The sequence below is a fragment of the Mus musculus genome, chromosome 1, assembly GCF_000001635.26.
Source record: "Mus musculus strain C57BL/6J chromosome 1, GRCm38.p6 C57BL/6J".
Classification (NCBI taxonomy): Eukaryota; Metazoa; Chordata; class Mammalia; order Rodentia; family Muridae; genus Mus; species Mus musculus.
In genome coordinates, this window is record NC_000067.6 from 139,749,980 (window position 1) to 139,775,018 (window position 25,039).

Sequence of the window (25,039 nt, forward strand, 5' to 3'; positions counted from 1 at the left end):
TGAATACTATATTTTAGTGCAGGTGCTTTAAGTTATACTTTATAGAAGCCAATTGTATTGACTGTTGAGCTTCTGTATAGACTTACAGCTTTTTTTGTGAAAAAATAAATACCATCAGACTTTGAAAAAAAAAAAGAAATCCCTCCTCCATATTTCTGAAAGCAACATTAATAAAATTCTGAAGAGGTGAAAGGCAGCAATAGTTATTCATTCTTGTGCTCTACACTCTATTTTAAGCTGCTCTCCATGGAGAAATCTGCTGTCCTTGGAGAAAGCTGGTGTGCTTGGAGTAATATGGCCCCAATTCTTGGACTCTGGGAAAGTGACCACCAAACATTCAAAGTAAACAAAAATAGATATAACATCTATGGACAGCTTACAGCAACAGGAAAAGATGGTCACAATAACAAGATAAATTAAGAAAACATGAATAATTCCCAAGACAAACTGCCCTGTTTTAGATGTGTGTTATTTCCCTGACAATATCAGTTTGAATGTTAACATTCCTTTATTCATTTACCCAATCATGTAATACGAGGCTTGAATGCCACAGCGTGCAATTTTTTCCCTCTAGAAACCCTAAGTCCCTAGATCTGTGTGCCTTTCTCCTTTCTATTCCATCAGCAAAGTTTGTGGCCCAAACTTGAGCTTGAGTAAAGACTTTCATGGACTTGCATTGTGGTTTCTGGTAGGGTTTTTTTTTTTTTTTTTTTTTTTTTTTTTTTTTGTCATTTTGGGCACAACTAAAGGTTCAAGTTGGAATTTGGTGGTATCTGTACATTGGTCTGTCAAGAGCTCCTTATCTGGGGTAGGTAGATGTTTGTATATTCCCTCTATGGGAAAAAATTCTCATACATGAGAATGGTATATAAATAATTTCATATTATATTTTATTTCATATTTGACATGGTAGCACTGACCCTCAGGTAAAGTACTGTCTCATGGAACTAATATCGCTTTACTTACCTTCTATTTTAGTATTGTATTGTAGAAAGTCCTGATTTCATAATTTTGAACTGCTTTTAATCAGAGAGAAACTAAATCATCACCCTTTGTTTAATTTGATTTTTTTAAATATGTAAGTCACTTGTTTCTGTTTGTTTGTTTGTTTATGAGATTTCTTCATTTAGAGTAAAAGATCTTGAGCCCATTTCCAGGTTTAAAACCTACCCAAACCTATCAATCCTTAAATCAGAAATCCCACCAATCTCTGAGTATGAATACGCACCAATCCCTGGATTTATCTTGAAATCTCATCATTTCCCCACCCTGGAAATGTTCATCCTCCTAAACTCACTCTATGTACACCCCTCTGTCCCCCCAATCTTATATTTACCTGCCTCCTGCTCAGTTTCCTGCTGCATCTTGGCCAAGCAGAGGCAGCTACCTCCTTACTGTAAGCCCCTTGAGGTCAGACAAGGGACCAAGCTCCACCTTCAGACTACTATAATGGCTATTTCCCTTGAGATGTTAATGACCAAGTTCTTTCCTGGTGGTGGGGGGGGGGGGAATGACCCAAGATGAGCTCAAAATCTCACCAATCACTGAGCTTGTTCATACCTGTTATACCTGGATAAAAAAAAAAGCTTGTTCATACCTGTTATACCTGGATACTTGTTATACCTGGATAAAAAAAAAAAATCCCACCAATCCCAAGGTGCCATTGAAAGCATATTCACCTCCCTAGGCCCCCAGAATATCCTATACAAATCAAACTCCTGCTAAGTCTTTGCTGCTTCACTCTGGAGCAGACACAGCTTTCTCATGTCTTTTTAAATAAAGCTCTTGTGTGAGGTTTGCTATTTGTGCTGTGACTTTGTGCTTTTCCTTGGCTCCTTGCTGCCAGTGTACCTTCCCCTTCAGTGCTGTCACACCTCCAAGGGGCTGCAGCAACTCCATTGGGGAAGCATTTCCCTTCAGAGCTGTAACACAATTCCTATATAACCCAGACTGGTCTGTATTTCAAGAATGTCCTACTTCTACCTCCCAAGATATCTTGACAGGGGTAGACATCCACATTTGAGTGGACCTTTGAATCTGCAAATCAAATTTCTCAGTATCTGCTACTAGTTTAAAAAAAAAGTTTTTTTTTTCAATTTTATTATCGTTTATCCTCTGCCCTCATATTGTTCAAGGTTTCCTTTTTATTTCTTTTTTCTTTTCTTTTTAAAGATTTATTTACTTTATGTATGAGTGCTCTATATGTATGGACACCTGCATACTAGAAGAGGGCATCAAAACTCTTTACAGTTTATTGTGAGCCACCATGTGGTTGCTGGGAATTGAATTCAGAAACTCTAGAAGAACAACCCATGATGTTAACCACTGAGACATCTCCCCAGCCCTCAAGTTTTCATTACCTAATTTCATACTTCAATTCATAATTTTGATACTGGAAACCTAGCCTACATAAGTAAGAGCTTGAATATTAAAAGTATTGTCTTCTAATAAGAGATACATGATATACCCAGGCTACACAAAGGATTCATTAATTTAATGAAATTTTTGGTTTGTTTGCTTTTGGAAACAGAACTTAGTATGTAGTCCAATATACCCTCAAAATTAAAATTTCTTGATCCTGGGTCTTAATTGCTAGAATCATAACGGTATCATATACAACTGATAAAATATATTATTTTAAATACAGATTATCAGGCCAGAATGATGGCTGTCAGTGAGAGTGCTTGCCTCTAAGCCTTGAGTCCTGAATTCAATACCTCAGACACTTATGATGAAAAGAGAGAGCTGACTCCCACAGGTTCTCTGACACCTACATGTGTATTGCAGTACATATACCTTCATAAATGTACACACACAGGATAAATAAGTGAATGTAATGAAATAATAAATGCAAATATAAACATCAATGTCTTAGAAAATGGTCCTTTTTCGTAGGTTACATAAAATCATAAGGAAGATTCTAAGAATTTCAATTTTTAGCACACAAGTTCACTATTTTTCTTTAAAAAATATTCCAGAGAAAATATCACTCACCATAACATGAGGGCGTATCAGACCATCCATAATAAGTACACGTTATAGAGCCTTTGGTATGTTTATATTCATTTTCATATCCAATGAGACATTCATAGTCTAATTTGTCATTGAGCTTAAACCATGTACTATTATTCTTAGTTACAGAATTCTCAAATACTGGTCTTTCACAAGACTCTAATGAAAAATAAAAGAGATAATTTTATTTCAGATATGTCAATAGTCATTATGAGTAATTAGCATGAGAACAAAAGTCTTAATAGATTAATATATGATAACAAATTAAATACACTATTTAAGAACATAAGGAGAACAACAACAATTTACTTCCTTGAAAGTTATTAAAATGGAAGATAAAATTCTATATAGCATTGATATTCTTAAACATTTATAAAATATTATTTTAGAAGTAGCTTCTTAGCTTAATTTTTTGTATACTTATTGCACACTCCAAAAGAATAGACAAGTGAAAATGTGTATTTTTTAGGGGAATATGATAGCATTTTGTGAATTAACATCCTACATTTAGTAATTAAAATGATTCATAAAATAAGGAAGTAGATTAGCTGAACTTAAAACTGGAACTATACCAAGGGTTTAATTTTTAACAGTAAAAAAAATCCAATAAATATTTGTCAGTTACAATTTAATATAGATGAATATTACATGGGTATAATTTTAATTGCCATTTCTTTAATAAGATCTTGTAAAATTACAGTGGATTAAAATATTAGATATTATAAAATTAGTGAATATCTTAAATCACCTTATTATTTAAGTTATGTTGAATATTTTTTGAAAAAGAGCACTGGGTATTTTTCTAATAAATAAGATTAGATGAACTAATTGCTGATCATAGAAAATCTTTATTAACCTTTTGTCCTAAAACAAGGGATTGTTTCCAAACACCAAAATTTGTTGGTACCAGGAAGCATTTCTTTCTTTCCAATATCAAAATATTTAAAAAGATCTTCTAAGAGGGATATGTTCTGACATGGACCTTAACTCACAGTGTCAAATACATATTATAAGGTCATCATGCTTTCAGGGAGTTGCAGCTCTTCAAAGACTTCTTCACTAGATTTAAAACTATAGGATATTTTAAAGCACTGTAAAGGCAAATGAACGGATATTCTACAATGCAGGAATAAGTCAAAATAGAAAAAAAAGTGGTGTGTATTTTTTCTTGAAATTTACAAATGAAAAATAATATCTTCAGTATAACTGCAACAATAAAATAAAATAAAATACTCACTAATGCATGAGGGTTGAGGTGACCATCCATTTTGAAGGCAAGTTATTGATCCTGATGTTTCTCCAGTATTTGTCACATATCCCTGTTTACATCTATAGGATGTTTCTCTATTTAGAGCATATGTACGAAAAGATTCAGAAAAAAACCCATTCTCAATTTCTATATCTGATACTGAACATGTCTCTGAAAGGGTAAAAAGTGAGGGAAAATTAGTGTATGCACAGCAGCTTAAGGATTTACAATATTAAAAAATACAAAAGCAGCCATTAGTCATTTATACATGAAAACCAGAAATAATCAAAATCATTCACATTACTAGGCCACAAAAAATAAAAATGAACAACAACAAATCTTATAGGTTTTAAGATAGATCATCATAGTCATCTGAGATTCTGAACACTCAAGTTTTACCAAAAAAGTTTGCCAAACAAATCTAAATAATTTCAAATGGAAATCAATCAAACTCAGTATTCCTATTCTGCAGTTTTCCAATCTCAAGCACTAGCAGTAAGTTTTCCCAGAGCGCTGCTACTTTATTCAAGGGATTGTGGTGGATATGAATGAAAATACATACATTTGTGGCACCAATTTATTCCTCCAACAACAACAACAAAAATTTCCAGACACACATTTGGTAATGTTCACCCATTATATGCAAGTATCAATAAGAAAGGTACATAGAAAAATCTGTGTAATGACCACAAAAATCTGTCTGTACTCAATATTCACATAGAAACCTATGTTAGTAACCTGAGACACTTCAGAGGTTAGGCATGGCCCCCTGGTTGTGCGATTGGTCCACCTACCCATATCTAAAATTTTAACCCAGAATTGTTCCCATCTAAAAGAAACTTAGGGACAATGAGAAGAGCAGAGAATGAAGGAAAGGCTATCCAGAGACTGCCCTACCTGGGGATCCATCCAACATGCAGACACCAAACCCAGACACTATATTAGATGCCATGAAGTGCTTGTTAACAGGACCCTGATACAGCTGTCTCCTAAGAGAGTCTACCAGAACTTGATGAATACAAACATGGATGCTCACAGCCAAACTTGGGCAGAGCACAGGGTCCTCAATGGAGGAGTTAGAGAAAGGGTTTGTCCTTCCCTAAATTTCTTTAAGAGAGACTTCTTCACCTCTTCTTTTTGGACCACTATCATATTCATTAAGTAGGTTTTATTGTCATTTTCTTGTGCTTCAGATGTTTTGGAGTACTGAGGGCTCCATGGAGTAGGATACATGGGCTCTAGTCGAAATATGTCGCCTTATCTGTTGTTGGTTGTATTCTGGTTTATAAACAACTGTGTTTAGAATGAATTTTATCTCTAGATATTGATTTCTGGGCTTATGGTTGTTCGATGGTTTTCATTTTTTCCCTCTCTGGTTTCTGTTTCTTCTGTGGTCTTTGGATCTCTGTGGATGATTGAGCATGGAGCCTCCACCAGAGATGGAAGATAGACTTCTGTTGGCCTGTGTGGACTCTGATCTAGTACATATTCATTTTCTAGTTGGAGGTTGGTCTTCTGACAGGAATAACCTATAGTTGGTGAGTGGGTGTCAGGGTGAGGGAAGCAAGAGAGCAGGGAATGTTTGTAGGAGGCTGGCCTACTGGTCTATTGGTTGTCATTGGCTGTGCATTGTTTTCTACCTTATTCCATTTCTTTCAGTAGTATGTATGTATTGTTCTTCTATGTTATTCCTTTTATAACAACTGAATTTTATTTGAAAGATGGATTTATATGGATCTATAACAATTAAGCTATTTATACAACTGGAGGAATATTTTGACTATTTTATAATGTGTTAAATAGTGAGCTATTTATGAAAATTTGAATATGTTATTAAATTTTATAAAGAATTTATTATAAAAATGTCTACAACTAAAACTAATAAGTACTATGACATTGTGTAGGATTCATTCTAGTAATCTAGCCTATGGCTTATAAGTATGATTGGGACATTTTGCATCCATAATAGCAATGAGCAAGGCTTCCAGTTGAATTGTTGAATGAATACCTTAAGGAATGTCAAGGATTCAAAAAAAAGAAAAAAAAACCTGAAGGGGAAAATAAAACTCAACAAGATCTAAAACTGGAAACAAAAACAACAAAGACAGCAAAAAGTGAAGAAATTCTTGTAAAAAATCTAGATAAATAAAGAAAACATTGGATGCAAGCACCACCAGTAGAATACGAAAGATGAAAGAGCTGTTGTAGACACAGTAGAAAAAACACATACACTGATCCAAATAAAATGCTAAATCTGAAAATTTCCTAACACAAAATAGTCCAGGAAATCATATCTACTATGAAAATAACAAACCTCAGAAAGATAGGAATAGAAAGAGAATCCAACTCAAAGTCTTTAGTGATTTAAATATGATTAGCCCATTGAGTGTGGTCTTGTTGGAGAAAGTAAGTTACTGTAGGCATGGGCTTTAAGACCTTCATTCTATCTGCCGAGAAGCCACTCTTTTCCTAGTGGCCATCAAATGAAGCTGTGGGATAGTGAGCTCCTCCTGCACCATGCCTGCCTGAATGCTGCCATGTTCCTGTCTTGTTGATAATGGACTGAACCTTTGAACCTGAAATCCAGCCCCAATTATATATTGTCTTTATAAGAGTTGCCTTGGTCCTGGTGTCTTTTCACTGAAGTAAAACCTAAGACAATGACCCAGAAAATAATGTCAACGAAGTCATAAAAGAAAATTTTTCTTACCCTAAATTAATAATTCCTTATAAAGATACATAAAGCACACAGAACACCAAATAAAGGGGATCAAACAAGAAAGATCCCCTAAAACATAATAAACAAATTACGAAGCATTCAGAACAGAGAAAGAATATTGAAAGCTACAAGGAAAAAAGAGCAATTAAGGTAGACATATTAGAATTACATCTGACTTCTAAAAGAAAATATCTAAAGTAAGACAAACAGGTATCCTTCAGACTCTAAAATATCACAGATGCCAGTCCAGACTACTTTATACAGCAGAACTTTTGAACACTGTAGATGGAAAAGGCAAGAGTTTCAATGACAAAGCCAAATTTAAACCATGTCTATCTACAAACACCACCCTCCAGCAGCTACTAGAACGAAAAATCTAGCCCAGTGAGTTTAACTATACTCACAAAAACAAAAGTAATAAATACACTCTCACTAGCAAAACCGAAAGATGGAAAAACACACACACAATTCCACCACCACCACCAAACTAGTGAATTAAATGAATTAATAATCACTGTTCATGGATATTTCTAAATATCAATGAGTTCATTTCTCCAGTAAAAAGAAAAGACTAACCAAATGGTTTTGAAAACAAGAAAAATCTTCTGTGACATGTAAAAACATACCACATCAAAGATAAACATCGAATCAGTGTCAAGGATGTTAAAATATGAGCAAATTGGCCTAAGAAGCAAGCTGCTGTATCCAATACAATACCTAACAAAATAGACTTCGGACCAAAATTATTCAAAATATATAAGGTAGCAATACTTATTATTCATCAAGGACATGATTCACAAAGATTATATTTCAATTTTTATCATCTATGCCCCATCCACATTTGTAAAAGAAAGTTAGTAAAACTTAAAACACATCAACCCTCAGACACTGGTAGTGAAAGACTTCAACATCCCACTCTCTCCAGGTGACTGGACATCCAAGGGAATGATAGAGCAAAAAAAAAAATGTTATAGAGAAAATAGATATCTACAAACATTTTATCAATTCCATGTGTTTATATATGTGCATAAAATTTATGGGACACAAAGAAAGCAGTACTAAAAAGAATACAAATATACACATATATATCAAACTACACAAAACTGAAGTCCAAGTGGACTGAAGACATCAACATAAAAACATACTGAAACTACTAAAAGAGAAAAGGGAGAACTTCCTTGAACTCATTGGCACAGAAAACAAATACCTCCACAGAACACTAATAGTTCTGATACAAAGATCAACAATTAATAAATTGGACCTCATAAAACTGAAATGTTTTTGCAAAGATAAGGGCATCATCAATAGGACAAAGTAGCAGCCTAGAGAATGGGAAAAGATATTTACCAATCTTACATCTGGCAGAGAAATAATATCTAAAATACACAAAAATCCTAAGGCAGCAAACCAAATATGCCAATTGAAAAATGGAGTACAAAGCCAAACAGAGAATTCTGAGCTGATGAATCTTGAAATGTTCATAAATGCTTAAAGAAATTCTCAATACCCATAGCCATCAGAGAAATGCAAATCAAATGGATGCTGAGAAACCATCTTATACCTGTCATAGTGGATAAGATCAAAGACACATGTGACATGACATCTTGTTGAGGATGTGCAGGGAAGGGAACACTCCAGCATTGCTAGTGGGGAGTCCAAACTGGTACAATCACTTGGAAATCAATTTGTCAGTTTCTCAGAAAATTCAGACCCAGCTATATCACTCCAGGGCATATACCAAAAGATACCCTACTATTCTTCAAGGACACTTGCTCAAATATGTTCGTAGCAACTTTATTCATAATAGTCAGAAACTGAAAACAATCTAGATGCCCCTCAACTGAAGAATGGATAAAGAAAATGTGGTATAGCTACACAATAGAAATACTACTCAGCTATTTTTAAAAAAAGGTATGAAATTTTCATACAATTCAATGGAATGAGCATATATTGTCTTGAGTGTGGTAGCCCCTCTCTGGGAGTAGATAGAGACTTGGGGTGAAGGAGTGAGGTTCTGAGAAGTCTATTGAGGTAATGCTAGTATATTGCTGTAATGCTAGCTGAGATTCCTACCAGTAGGGGATATGGAGACTGAAATGCATACCTTTTGTAAACATGTGGAACTTCCAGGTAGGGGGACACCAATTCACCCACAAAATCTTCAACTCAAACATTTTTTATTAGATATTTTCTTTATTTACATTTCAAATGTTGTCCCCTTTCCTGGTTCCTGCCTTGAATACACCCTATTCCCTCCCCTCTCCCCCTGCTCACCCACTCCCACTTTCTAGCCCTGGTATTCCCATATACTGGTGTATAGAGCCTTCACAGGACCAAGGGCCTCTCCTCCCATTGATGTCCTACTAGGCCATCCTTTGCTACATATGCAGCTAAAGCAATGTGTCCCACAATGTGTTTTCTTTGGTTGGTAGTTTAGACTCAGGGAGCTCTGGGGGTACTGGTTAGTCCATATTGTTGTTTCTCCTGTGGGGCTGCTAACCCCTTCAGCTCCTTGGGTACTTTCTCTAGCTCCTTCATTGGGGACCCTATGCTCTAATCAATGGATGGCTGTGAGCATCCATTTCTGTATTTGTCAGGCATTGGCAGAGTCCCTCAGGAGACAGCTATATGAGGTTCCTGTCAGCTAGGATAGCAAAACAATTATCAACAATAAAAGAATTTCTGGTTGACCTACCATTCCTGACCTCAAGCTGTACTTCAGAGGAATTGTGATAAAAACTGCATGGAACTGGTACAGTGACATACAGGTAGATCAATGGAATAGAATTGAAGAAACAGAAATGAACTCACACACTTATGGTCACTTGATCTTTGACAAGGGAGCTAAAACCATCCAATGGAAAAAAGACAGCATTTTCAACAAATGGTGCTGGCTCAACTGGAGGTTAGCATGTAGAAGAATGCAAGCTGTTCTTTTCTTATCTCATTATACAAAGCTCAAGTCTAAGTGGATCAAGGAACTCCACGTGAAACCAGAGACATTGAAATTTATAGAGGAGAAAGTGGGGTAGGGCTTGGAACTTGTAGAAACAGGGCAAAAAATCCTAAACAGAACAACAATGACTTGTGCTGTAAGAACAAGAATTGACAAATGGGACCTTATAAAATTATAAAGCTTCTGTAAGTGAAAGAACACTGTCAGTAAGACAAAAAGTAAACCAACAGATTGGGAAAAGATCTTTATCAACTCAAAATTTCCTCTGCCTACTATATATGCAGATATAAAGATGGAGCAGAGACTGAGAGAATGCCCAACCAATGGCTGACCAACTTGAGACCCATTCCATGTGAGAAAGACAACCACTGACACTTTCAATGATACTCTGTCATATTTACAGACAGAAGCCTAGCATAAATGCCTCCTTAGAGGCTGCATACAGCAGTATATGGAAAGAAATACAGGGATCCATGTCATGTGAGATCGACAACCCCTGACACTTTCAATCATACCCTGACATGCTTACAGACAGAAGCCTAACATAAATGGTTCCTGAGAGGCTGCATCCATCAGTTTACAGAAACAGATAAAGGGGCCTACAGTCAAGTATTAGGCAGTGATTGGGGTCCGTTGTGGAACAGTGAGGCATAGAATTTAATAAATAGGAGAACTCAAGAACACCACAGGAAGTCCCACAACATCTACTATCCTAGGCCCATGGAGACTCACAGATACTGAACTAACAACTAAAGAGCCTGTCAGCACTGGATCCAGTCAATCTATGCACTTGTAGCAGATGTCCAGCTTAGTTTTCACGACTTCTGTCTAATTATAGAGGAGGCTGTTTTGGTTGCCTGCCATTGCATTCCCTTCCCCTAACTTGACTGCCTGGTTTGGTCTCAATACTAGAGAATGCACTTGGCCCTTCTGCAACTGGATGTCCCCAGGGTGTGGTCATAACACAGGAGGGCTTCCTCTTCTCCTTAGAGTAGGGGAGAGGGTAATTTTTTTTTGGGGGGGGGTTATAGTTCTGGGACTGGAAAGAGATGTGGGAGGAGAGTCTTGATCAAGATTTAAGTTAATTAATTAATTAATTAACTAAAAAAACAAACTCTGTTTCAGGGTCATCATCAGTCATGATTTAAGCTCTATTACAGATATGTAGTAAAAAAAATCCAAAACACTGCATAGTATTGGCATAAATACCAAAAAACAGACAGGATTACCTTTGGAATAAAATTGAAGATCCAGTTGTAAATTCATAAAACTATGAACACCTGGTTTTTAAAAGCAATCTAAAATTAAATTATGGGAAAAGGAAAGCATCTTCTACAATGGTGCTTGTAAGATTAGGTGCTCCATAATCCCATCCCACAACTTGAGACTGCATAACTCCCAGGAGCTCCATCATACCCAGGCTCACAGTGAGTCCCACCAGCCCAAACGCCTGGCCTAACTGGGACCCCTTGTGGATGTTGGACCTATTCATCCTATCAGAGACACATCTTTATTCCAGTCCACAACCCTGCCCAGGGCAGACTTGGCATTCAAACCCCCTTAACCTGTAACCCATACCCCTTAGAAACTGCCTGACTCTCAGGAAATCTGCCATAACCAGGGTCATAGGACATCTACCATAACCTGGATGGCAAGAAGTCTTCAATAACTAGTGAAAAAGCAGACCCCCCCTAACAAGAGAAAATACTCTTTGCCTCCCAGAATATCTGTTCTAATTCGGCTTGCAGATCTGCACCTACCTACGAGGAAGGACAGGCTCAAGGCAGAGACAGTAAGGCCAGTTATCACTAGAGATAGACAGATGGTGGTAGGCAAGCACAAGGACTTAAGCAACAAAAACAAATGCCACTTGGCACCATCAGAACTCAGTTATCTCACCACAGCAAGCCCTGGATACCCTAACAAATGTACCACATTTTCTGTATCCATTCATCTGTTGAGGGACATCTGGGTTCTTTCCAGCTTCTGGTTATTATAAATAAGGCTGCTATGAACATAGTGGAGCATGTGTTCTTATTACAAGCTGGAGCATCTTCTGGGTATATGCCCAGGAGCGGTATTGTTGGATATTCTGGTAGTACTATGCCCAGTTTTCTTAGGAACTGCCAGACTGATTTCCAGAGTGGTTGTACCAGCTTGAAATTCCATCAGCAATGGAGGAGTGTTCCTCTTTGTCCACATCTTCACCAGCATCTGCTGTAGCCTTTATTTTTGATCTTAGCCATTCTGACTGGTGTGAGGTGGAATCTCAGGGTTGTTTTGATTTGCATTTCTCTTGATGATTAAGGATGTTGAACATTTTTTCAGGTACTTCACAGACATTTGTTATTCCTTAGTTTAGAATTTGTTGTTTAGCTCTGTACTCCATTTATAATGAGGTAATTTGATTTTCTGGAGTCCAGCTTCTTGAGTTCTTTGTATATGTTGGCTATTAGTCCCCAATAAGATTTAGGATTGGTAAAGATTCTTTCCCAATCTGTTGGTGGCCTTTTTGTCTAATTGACAGTGTCTTTTGCCTTACAGAAGCTTTGCAACTTAATGAGGTCTCATTTGTTGATTCTCCATATTTCAGCACAAGCCATTGATGTTCTGTTCAGGAATCCCACCCCCACCCCCACCCCCTCTGCCCCCGTATCCATATCTTTGAGGCTTTTCCACACTTTCTCCTCTATATATAAGTTTTAGTGTCTCCAGTTTTATATGGAGTTCTTTGATCCACTTAGACTTGAGCTTTGTACAAGGAGATAAGAATGGATCAGTTCAAATTCTTATACATGCTAACCACCAGCTGAGCCAGCACCAATTGTTGAAAATGCTGTCTTTTTTCCACTGGATGGTTTTAGCTCCCTTGTAGAAGATCAAATGACCATAGGTGTGTGGGTTCATTTCTGCGTCTTCAATTCATTGATCTACATGTCTGTTGCTGTATCAGTACCATGCAGTTTTTAACACAATTGCTCTGTAGGACAGCTTGAGATCAGGCATGATGATTCAACCAGGGGTTCCTTTATTGCTGGGAATAGTTTTTGCTATCTTAGGTTTTTTGTTATTCCAGAGGAATTTGCAAATTGCCCTTTCTAACTCAGGGAAGACTTGAGTTGGAATTTTGATGGAGATTGCATTGCATCTGTAGATTGCTTTCGGCAAGATTCAAAAAAATTCTTGAAAACCAAATCCAATCACACATCAAAATGATCATTCACCACTATCAAGTTGGTTTTATCCCTAGGATGCAGGGATGGTTCAATATATATAAACAAACTAAACAAAAATAAATTACATGATCATCTCAGTAGATGCTAAATAAGCTTTTGAAAAATACAACACCCCTTCATGTTAAAAGTATTGGAGAGAACAGGAAGTCAAGGCATATACCTAAACATAATAACATCAGTATACAGCAAATCAAGGCCCAACATTAAATTAAATGGAGAGAAACTTGAAACTATCCCACTAAATTCACAAACAAGAGAAGGCTGACTCTGTCACTTTTTATACAATATAGTACTGGAAACTCTTGCAAGATCAATTGGACAACAAAAGTCAGTCAAAGGATACAAATTGGAAAGGAAGGAAACAAGGTATCATCATTTGTAGGTTATATGATAATATAACTAAGTAACCACAAAAATTGTACAAGAGAATTTCTACATCTAATAAACAACTTCAGAAATGTGGCTGGACATAAAATTAACTCAAACAAATCAGTAGCCTTCTTCTACACAAGGGATAAATTGGCCAAGAATGAAATTAGAGAAACAACACCCTTTATAGTAGACATAAATAATATAAAATATCTTGATGTAACTCTAACCTAGTGAGTGAGAGGTCTGTATGACAACAAGTCTCAGAAGAAAAAAACTTGAAGAATATCTCAGAAAATAGAAACATCCCCCATCCTCATGGATCAGTAGTGTTGAAATAGTAAAATGGCCATCTTAACAAAAGCAGTCTACAGATTAGATGTAATCTCCATTAAACCTTTAACTAAATTTTTCACAGAGATAGAAAGAGCAATTCTCCACTTAGTATAGAATAACCAAACCAAACCAAACCAAACCAAAACAAAACAAAAAAACCCAGGTAGTGAAAACTATGCTCAATAATAAAAGAACTCCTTGGGCAATTACCATCCCTGACCTCAAGCTGTACTGCAGAGCAAATTCATAAAAACCCATGGCATTGGTACAGAGACAAACAAGCCAATCAGTGGAATAAAACTGAAGACCCTGAAATAAACCCACACATCTATGATCACTTGATCTGTGAAAAAGAATATAAAAGCATACAGTGGAAGAAACAGAGCATTTAAACAATTGTGGAGGATTACCTGGCTGTTGTGCATAGAAGAATGAAATTTGATCCATATTCATCTTCTTCCACAAGGCTGAAGTACACATGGATCAAAAATATCTATATAAAACCAGATATGATGAATCTAATAGAAGAGAAAGGGAGAAATAGCCTTGAAAACTTTGGCACAGGGGAAATTTTCCTGAAGAGAACAACAATGGCTCAGACTCTAAGATCAACAATTGACAAATGAAACATCATGAAATGGAAAAGATTCTGTCGGGCAAAGGGCCCAGTCAATAAGACTAATTGGCAACCTACAAATTGGGAAAAGATCCATCCCATAAAGGGCTAATATCCAAAATATAGAAGTTACTCAAGAAATTAGACAACAGAAAATCAAATAAACAAATTTTTAAAAATGGGGTAGAGATGTAAATAAAGAATTTTCAACTGAGGAATCTTGAATGACAGAGCAAAATAAAGAAAAGTTCAACATCTTTAGTCTACAGGGAAATGCAAATCAAAACGACCCTGAGATTCCAATTTACACCAGTAAGAATGGCTAAAATCCAAAACTCAGGAGATAGCAGATCCTGGTGAGGATGTGGAGAAAGAGCAACACTCCTCCATTGATGGTGGAATTGCAAGCTGTTACAACCACTTTGGAATTCTATCTGGCAGTTCCTCATAAACCTGGAACTAGTTCTACCTCAAGAACCAGCCATACCCTTTCTGGAAATATACCCCGAAGAGGTTCTACCACATCACAAGGACAAGTGCTCCACTATGTTCAGACTTTTTTCTAATAACCAGAATCAGAAAATAACCAACATGCTGAAAACAACCATTGAAAACAACCACTGGAAGAATGGATACAGAAAAATGTGCTATTTTTATGTGTTCCATTTATATAATGGAAAAATACTTAGCCTTTAAAAACCAGAACTCCATGACTTTTGCTGGCAAATAATTGAACAAGAAAATATCATGCTAAACAAAATATTCCAAGAAAAAAAAACAAAATTAAATAGTATCTATCTAAAATTCTAGCCCTACAGTGGAACCTAGAAGGAAAAGTCCAACAAAAGCAAGGTACCTATATGAAAGAAAAGATAAGATATTAAACATCTCACAACAAGCCAAAAGGAGAGAAATAAAGCACATAAAGCCACCTACAAAACCAAATATAACAGGAACCTATAGTCATTTACTCACCTATAAAAAGACATAAGTTAACAAGACTGGATATGAAAACAAGATCCAGCATTTTGCTGCATACAAAAACCATACCTCAATAACAAAGAAAGACACCATCTCAGAGTAAAAGGATGGTAAAAGGTATTCCAAGCAAATGGTCCCAAGAAACAAGCTGGAGTTGACATCCTAATAGCCAATAAAATAGATTTTAAGCAAATGATATCAAACATGATGAGAAAGGACAGTTGATATACATCAAAGGGAAAATCCACCTGGACAAAGTCTCACTTCTGTACATCTATGCCACAAGTACAACGGCACAAACAACCTTAAAAGAAGCTTTACTGAAGGAAAGACCATATAGAGCCTCTCCCCCCTGTATATCAATCCCATACACAGTCACCAAACCCAGATACTATTGTAGGTGCCAACAAGTGCTTGCTGAAAGGAGCCTGATATAGCTGTCTCCTAAGAGTTCTGCCAGTGCTTGACAAATGCAGAGGTGGATGCTCTCAGCCAACAATTTGATTGAGCACAAAGTCCCCAATAGGCAAGCTAAAGAAACAACTGATGGAGCTGAAGGAACTTGCAGCCACATTGGAGGAATAACAATATGAACTAACGAGTACCCCCAGAGCTCCTATGGACTAAACCACTAGCCAAAGAGTACACATGGAGGGACCCATGGCTCCAGCTGCATATGTAGCAGAGAATGGACTTGTTGGACATCAATGGGAGAAGAGAACCTTAGGCCTGAGAATGCTTGATGCCCCAGTGTAGGGGAAAGCCAGGACAGAGAAGAGGGGTTGGGTGGGTTGTGATCAGGGACAGGGGGATGGGAAAGTGGGTTTTCAGAGGAAAAACTGGGAAAGGGGACAACATTGTGAAATGTGAAGGAAGAAAATATTTAATTAAAAAAAGGAACTTTACTAGAGCTCAAAAGACACATTGAACCCCACACAATAATAGAGGGAGATTTCAACACCTGGCTCTCATCAATGGACAGGTTATTGAAACAGAAACTAAACAGAGACACAGTGAATCTATTAGAGGTTGTGAACCAAATGGACTTGACAGATATCTACAGAACATTTCACCCTAAAACAAAAGAATACACCTTCTTCTTAGTACCTCATGGTTACTTCTTCAATGTCAAGCATATATTGGGTCACAAAACAACCCTCAACCAATACCGGAAGATTGAAATAATTTCATGCATTCCATCTGATCACCATGACCTAAGGCTGGTCTTCAATAACAGCAAAAATGGCAGAAAGCGTTCATACACTTGGAAACTGAACAACTCTCTACTCGATAGCTTGTTCAGGCAAGAACTAAAGAAAGAAACTAAAGTCTTCCTGGAATTTAAGGAAAAACTTGACACATCAAATCAAAACGTATGGGACACAATGAAAGTGGTACTAAGAGGAATGGCCTAACTGGCTGGCTGCATGTAGAAAAATGAAAATAGACCCATACTTGTCACCTTGCACAAAGCTCAAGTCCAAGTGGATCAATGACCTCAACATAAAACCAGATAAACAGAATCTAATGGAATTGAAAGTGAGAAAGAGTCTTGAATTCATTGGCACAGGGAGAAATTTCCTAAACAAAACTCTATTGGCTTAGGCTCTAAGATCAAGAATTGACAATTGGGACCTCATGAAACTGAAAAGATTCTGTAAGGCAAAGGACATAGCAATAAGACAAACAACCCACCTACAGATTGGGAAAAAAAATCTTCACTAACCCTACATGCAAAAAAAGGGCTAATATCCAAAATATATAAAGAATTCAAGAAGCTAACCACCAATAAATTCATACATACATACATACATACATACATACATACATATAATAAAAAATAGCAAACAACCCCAACAAATAATGAGGTATAGAAATAAACTAAGAAATTACAATGGAGGAATCTAGAATGGCTGAGAAGCACCTAAAGAAATGTTCAACATCCTTAGTCAGTAGGGAAATGCAAATCAAAACTACCCTGAGATTCCACCTCACACCAGTCTGAATGGTTAAGATGTAAAAGTCATGTGACAGCAGATGCTGGCTAGGGTGTGGAGAGAGAGGATCACACCTCTATTGTTCATGGGACTGCAAACTGGTACAACCACTCTGGAAATCAATCTGGAGTTTCCTCAGAAAAATGGTAATTGATCTACCTGAAGACCCAGTAATACGTCTCTTGGGAATATACCCAAAAGTTGCCCCACCATGCCACAGGGACATGTGTTCCATTACTATGTTCATAGCAGCCTTCTTTGTAACAGCCAGAAGCTGAAAACAACCTAGATGTCCCACAACAGAAGAATGGATACAGAAAATGTGGAATACCTTTGCACAGTGGGATACTACTTAGCTTTTAAGAATGAGAACTTCCTGAGATTTTTGGCCAAATGGATGGCACTAGAAATTATCACCCAGTGTGAGGGAACTCAGACTTACATGGTATATACTTAATAATAAGTGACTATTAGCCAAAAAAAAAAAAGGTACATAATAACCAAGATACAGTCCATAGAACTCAAAAAGTTCAACAAGCTGAAGGGCCCAAGTCAGGATGCCTCACTCCCAAATGGGGGAGGGACAAGAAAGCAACCACAAGTGGGGATGAATCAAGGGACCTGGGAGTGAAAGGGGTAGGGTGGGGGACAGGAGAACCTGATCTGGTACTGGGTGGGAGAAAAGAAATGAAACCCTGAGGGCCAGCACAAAGAATGGAAGCAGACATCCTCTGGAGGGAGTTGATTGGGGGAACTCTCTAGAATGTATCAGAGACTTAGGAGGTAACTGAAACTCAGGACTCAAAGGGAGGGACCCTAGATGAAATGACCTACAGTGTGGAGAGGGAATTGTAGAGCCCACTTTCAGCAGAAAGACAGGACATCTCTTGAGTGATGGGGTTTCTTCCCCACCTTTAAATCTCTGACCCATAATTGTTCCTCTCTGAAAGAAGTACAAGATTGGAAATGGAGAAGAACCTGAGGAAAAGAAGGTCCAGTGAGAGTCTCACAGTGGGATCCACCTCAAGGGGAGGCCCCAAAGCCTGACACGATTACTGAGGTTATGGAGCACTCACAAAAAGGGAACTATCATGACAGACAAAAGAAGAAAATAAAGAAAATATCCTGAGTGAGGTAACCCATACATGAACGGACATATGTAGTTTATACTCACTGATATGTAGATATCCCAAAAGCTCAGAATACCCACAATACAATTCATAGACCATATGATGCTTAAAAAGAAATAAGATCAAAGTGTCAAAGTATGTATGCTTCAATCCCACTTAGAAGGGGCAACAAAATGATCACAGGAGGTAGAGGGATGGAGGAACCTGGAAGACAGAGAGATTAATTAGGCAAAAATGTGTGAGTGTATGTGTGGTGGTGGCTAGTTATGGGAAGAGCCAGAAGAGAAGTCAAGAGGGTCAGGAGAATGAATAGAAATATGCAGCAGTGGGGTGGGTAGAGGAATTAGAAAGTCCCAGATGCCAGGGAAGGGAGAGGTTCTCAAGATCCTGTGGGGAAGACATTAGCCAAGATACCCAACAAAGTGGAGAGAGAACAACCTCCAATAGATAGACATGGCCCCAGTTGAGGGATAGAGCCACCCACCCATCTCAAAAATTTTAACCTAGAGTGGTTCCTCTCTAAAGGAATTGTAGGGGGTGGGGGGAAACGTAGCAGAGACTGAAGGAAAGGCCATTCAGAGACTGTCCTTTGTTGGGATCCATGCCATCTACAGTCACCGAATCCCTACAGTATTGCTGATACCATGATGTGCTTGCAGACTGCAGCCTGATATGGGTGTCCTCCTAGAGGCACTGCCAGCACCTGACTAAGACAGATGCATATAGTCTCAGTCAACCATTAGACTGAGACTGTAGACCCCAACAGAAGAGTTATGGGTAGGACTGAAGGAGATGAATGGGATTGCAACTTCAGAGGAAGAACTGCAGTATCAACTAAATGGGCCACACAGAACTCCCAGGAACTAAACCATAAATAAAAAAGTTATGCATAGGCTTCTTCATTCTAATGCTACATATGTAGCAGAGGACTTATCTGACATCAATAGGAAGGGAGGCACTTAGTCCTGTGGAAGCTTGATGCTTCAGATAAGGTTGATGTTAAAGGATAAGGCAGGAACGGGTAGATGGGTAGGCGGGGAAACAGCTTCTTAGAGGCAAAATGGTTGGGTTTGGGGAATGGAAAATTGGAGGGGAGATGAGGAAGTAAGACAAGATTTGAAATGAAAATAAATAAAATAATTAATTAGAAAACTGACAGTTCCATGGTTCGCAGAGTACTCTCTAAACACCAGGTGGCCTAGCATGCCCAGAGTCTTAGGATCTCTGGTGAGATGAACACAACATCTGTTCCAACACAACCACGAGTGCCTGGAGCCACCAGGAACAGGGACACAGGAACCCTGCTGGACGAGTGGCTTAGGTTCCTTCAGGTTGTGCTGGTCTACCATGGTTTTGAACTCAGTGGAGAGCCCCACTCAAATTCCCCAGAAGAAGTATGATTTCCAGGTGCCATACCATGCCCAGGATTTTAGGATCGAAGAATCCCAGAATCCCAGAAGCTTGGTCACACCAGGATCTCAGCATCTCAGAGGAAGCTTGACTGCTAAGAACTCTGACACACCCAGAATTTCAGGATTACAACATCCCAGAATCACAGTATCACAGAGAAAAGATGAACTCTAAGGAGTGCCAGGGACTCTGGTGGAGTCAGCTTGACAAAGCGAAAGTTGGGAAGCTGGTTCATGAAGCAAAGAGTTTCAAGGAAACTCCCTTCCCGGGGGCCTGGCATTTTCTCCCTAATCTATATAAACCATAAAGTTAATCTTTCCATTCCCACATTAGTCTAGTGTATAGATCCACGTGCACTCTATATAGCATTACCTTATAGTAAATGCCTTTTAAGACTGTATTCTAACATAGCTAAAGCCATTTTCCAGTGTTCTTAGATTCCAGATAGCAGCAAGGAGCTTAACCTATTTAGTAACTAATTAGCCCCACCATAAAACAATATAACATCTGTCATTTACTCAGCTGTCTGTAGATAGAGACTAAAAGTCTCACTGAGATAGAAATCTTTTACTACAGGCTACATTCCATGTCAAGTATAAGTTGATATACTACCCTGATAAGGGGAAACTCTCCAGACAAGATAAGTTTTACTAGACCTAAGAATTTAGAGCTCTGTGATAGCGCATTACTCTTAAGGCCTGTCAAGAGTTAACAACCCCCTGATGCTTTTAACCTTAAAGTGTGAAATTCTTGCCTGGCATTAGGCTGATCCCAGGCAGGGCTTGTTATCCCTAATGTAAACATTTAATTAGTCCCTGTAAATTCCTTTCTGCTGTAACTGGTGAATTTCAGTGTATCTTGTCTTTTTGTGATTTGTATCCTCTGATAATTCATTGTTATATAAGTCTGAAGCTCAACCAGAACATTACATTCAGATCCAACACCATTCTCCATGTTCGACTGTCTGTCACTACATCTTATCTCTGCCCATCTACTCTAGAGACCCTTTCTTACGCAGGCACAGGGGACCAGAGGGCCTGCGGCAAAGGAGTTCTGACTCAACTGGGATTACAGATAGGACAGGCTTCAATAAGATATATTGAGGGCAGGGAACACTTGAGATAATCAGATGGTGGGAGGCAAGCATATGAACAGAAGCAACAGCAACCAAGGTTACTTAGCATCATCAGATCCCAACTTTGACACCATAGCAAGTCCTGGATATACCACCACACCAGAATAGCAAGATATGGATACAAGGTCACTTCTCATGATAATGATGGAGGACTATAAAAAGGACATAAATAACTACCTTAAAGAAATACAGGAGAATATAGAAGCACTTAAAGAGGAAACACAAAAATCCCCTAATGAATTATAGGAAAAGACATCCAAACAGGTGAAAGAATTGAACAAAACCACCCAGGATCTAAAAATGGAAGTAGAAACAATAACGTAATCACAAAGGGATTCTGTAGGGATTTCAATCTGTAGATTGAAAACCTAGGAAAGAAGTCAGGAGCCATAGTGGTAGTTGTACTGTGGGCCAGGGAAACAAAGGCCTAAAACTTTTCACCCACTACCTGTCCTGTCTGCAATATGTGCTAGGGTGAAGGAATCTCAGTGTTTATGGGAGTGACCAATCAATTACTGGTCTAAATTGAGGCCCAAACAATGAAGGGAGTCCTCCACAATGGGAGGATGGCCAGGAATGGAAAGCTGTATGACTAAGAGAAATGTAGTGATACCAAACATTACTGACAAACAAAAAATGTCAATATGCTAATAATATTCTGCTACAGTCATAGATTAGTGACTAGACTAATCATCTTCAGAAGGCTTTGTTGAGCACCTGAATGGAAACAGATGCAGAGACACACAGACAAACAATAGGCAAAGATAGAACAACCCAGTAAAAGATGAAAGAAAGGATTTTAGGAGACAGAAGGATGGAGGACACCAGGAGTATATGGTAAACAGAATCAACTAAGCAGGGCTCATAGAGGATACAGAGATGGAAGCTGTAATCCTAGATGCTGAGTGGGTCTGTATATACACTGTGTTTTCTTATTTTGGGCATTTTGTGGGACTCCAAACAGTGGTAGAGGGACTGTCTCACTCCTTTGCCTGTTCTTGGGACCCTTTTCTGCCTACTGGGTTGCCTTCTCCAGCTTTGATATGGTAATTTCAACCAAGTGTTATTGCATTCTGCTATGGTGTATTCATTTGGTATCCCTAAGATGCATGCACTTTTCTGAAGGGAAATGGAGAACAACTTATATGGAGGAAATTGGAGTGGAAGGGACTGGGAGGAATGGAGAGAAGTGTGGCTGAGATCAGGAGGTATTGCATGAGAAAAGAATAATGAAAACAGAGTAAAAGGAAAATTAAAATTCTAGAATGAAAACAGGCAAGCAAGCAAACAAACAAAAACCTACAATGCATTACTCTATTGATATAATGTAGTAGAAACAAACTATAACAGTAAGGAAAGGAAATTTTAATATCTAGAATAGTAGACTTGAACTCAGGCTGAAGAAGGAGGGAAAAAGATAAATTCCTCAGAAGACTGGTTCTAGATGGTGTTGTAGTCATAGAATCAGGCTCATCTTTCAATGCCACTGACTTGAGCACGATCTATTTATCAACTGTTTGCTGAAGAAAAATGATTTTTTTCGTAGGTAAGTCCTTGGAATATGAGCATAAAGCTTTCAGTTCCTTTAAGATATTTTGAGTTACTTGAAGAAATCAAACTAAATCAATCAGCCTTAATAGGACTTTAAAAAGTAAAAAGACCAGAAATATTTTTAAAATACTGTATATTCATATAGTTCAGACCAATTCACAAAAACTCTAGAAAGAATATGTAAAATTAAGGTTATAAGCAAAACTTGTATAAAAGAAAAACTACCAAATAAAAACACAGTAAGGGTTTTAAATTGATCAATAATGTTAATATTTTAAAATTTTAAATAAATAAAGATAAAAATTCTTGGAAATTAAATAAATCAAGGACAAGTGTCTGAAAAACAATGAGGCTAAGAGAAGTTTCTCATCAGTGAAGTGGTATAATAATAGGCAACTGACAAGCATTCAAAATCAGTCTATACTTTTAAATGTGTATCACATTCATAAAAAGGAAGACAATAGTATATGATAATTTCAAAATTGTTCTGAAAATGCAAGATAATGGCAATCAAGTCTCTATAAAAAAAGTTGGCAGTATTAAGTCTAAAAAAAAACCACTTCTGTGAAGTGTATAAGTAAAGGATTATTTTTTAGAATTCTTCACTTTCTAGAAAAACAATTACTAAAGTATAAATTAGAATAAAAATAAGTTTGAAAAATGGTTAAGTATGAATTGACTTAGGATCATATTTTAAAAACCCAAGTGACATTTAAAGGAATGTATATCAACACTATGATGTTGTAACAGTTTATAGATATTTATTTTAAAAATAATAAATTGAGACAAAACTCAGACATTTACAAGGATACACAACAAGAAAATTGGCACAACATAAACAGATTGGTACAAAGATTGGAGAAAAACATCAAATCTGAAACAGCACACTACTCAAGAATTCCCTTCCCCATAACACATCATAGAGAATTCAGAGTTAACTAGCAGTTATTTAAAGTGTTAATATATGTACATTGCATTTAGCTACTTTGTTTAATGGTAAATTATAATTTTATAATTGTTTTGAGTCAAATGCAAAGTAAGCTAAAAGCACATACTATTATAAAATTAAGTTTGCTAAATGTTTTGTTGTATTATGGCTTAAGATTGACTAGGAGTGTTTAGGTTGTATATACTTATCAGGAATCTTCAATATTCACTTATACACACTGTAAACAATGAAGCATTTTGCCACAGTTAATACAGAAGGGACAGAGAGCCATGAGAATCTTGTGATGTAAGGGCTGGTTACTTACTGATACGGATGCATTTGGGAGGAGGGGACCAGCCATTCTCTGTACATGTCATTGTGTCTTGACCATTTTGAAGACTATAGCCATTGTAACACTGGACTTTTAAAGACTGACCCTGCACATATATTTTTTCCCAGTATGCAGATTGTCCATTCTCCACATAATGGAAAACACATTTCCCTAAGAAACATAAAAAATCAAAATTAAAAAAAAGTAAAAGCTTTCATTTGCTTAAGTTAAATGTTATCTTTTCAGCTGTTTAATGAGCATGCATTGCATTCAGAAATAAAATTAATAACAAATGTTTAAATGATTAGCATGTATATTTAGTTTGTATAAATAAAATATGCAAGAGATAAAGGCATTTCCATAGTCCCTATTGTGTGTGTACATTTCATGAAGAGCTGCTCCCAAAGGAGAGAAACTAGCCTTTTTGCTCACATGTTTTTTCGTTGGTCTTATATTTGTCATGAGAAACATAACTGTAATTATGTATGTGCTTTCTCTTTAAAAGAGTTAAACATATTTAAATACAAAGACATTGGCTTACTGACGCATGGGACTTCAGGCTCCCACCCTTGTACTGTGCAACGAAGGTAGTCCCAGAAAATCCCAGAAGGTGGTGAAAACCCGTTGTCACACTTATAGCTGTACTTATTTCCTATAGATACTGGGAAGTTGGGTCTCAGGATCTCTTCATAATACAGACGTCCATATTTGAATTGTGGAAATTCACAAGATTTCACTTGAAATAAAAAAAAAATTAAATAAAACAACCAGAAAAACACTCAACTCACATATAAAACTCTTGATTAGCAAATTACTTTTAATGAATTGAAAGAACTGTGGGGGTGTGGGACAAGGAAATAAAACAAGAGAAAACATTGGTTTGTGGGGATATCATTTCATATGAAATCAAGTTATGGCTGATACTCCAAGAGAGAAGAGGATCAGAAACGTTTGTTAATAACAAATATGATAACTGCTTACTTATAATTTTCACTGAAACTAAAATATAGTATGAATATGGAATCATATGGAGCTAGTCCCATACCATTAATTGAAATTCTGTATTGTTCACTATATTGTTTA

At 37.2% G+C, this 25,039-nt stretch overlaps 1 protein-coding gene across 3 annotated transcripts in view; it reads right to left on the reverse strand.

Annotated features, from left to right (window-relative positions):
- Positions 1 to 25,039, reverse strand: part of Gm4788 (predicted gene 4788) — an 83,321-nt gene that overhangs the window by 52,061 nt on the left and 6,221 nt on the right. For all 3 annotated transcript variants that reach the window (NM_001160303.1, NM_001160304.1, NM_001029977.3), the window contains exons 2-5: positions 24,498 to 24,692; positions 23,951 to 24,127; positions 4,250 to 4,432; positions 2,995 to 3,171 (exon numbers count right to left, since the gene is read on the reverse strand). In NM_001160303.1, coding sequence (NP_001153775.1) covers positions 2,995 to 3,171; positions 4,250 to 4,432; positions 23,951 to 24,127; positions 24,498 to 24,692 — 732 coding nt within the window. The remainder of the gene's footprint in view (positions 1 to 2,994; positions 3,172 to 4,249; positions 4,433 to 23,950; positions 24,128 to 24,497; positions 24,693 to 25,039) is intronic.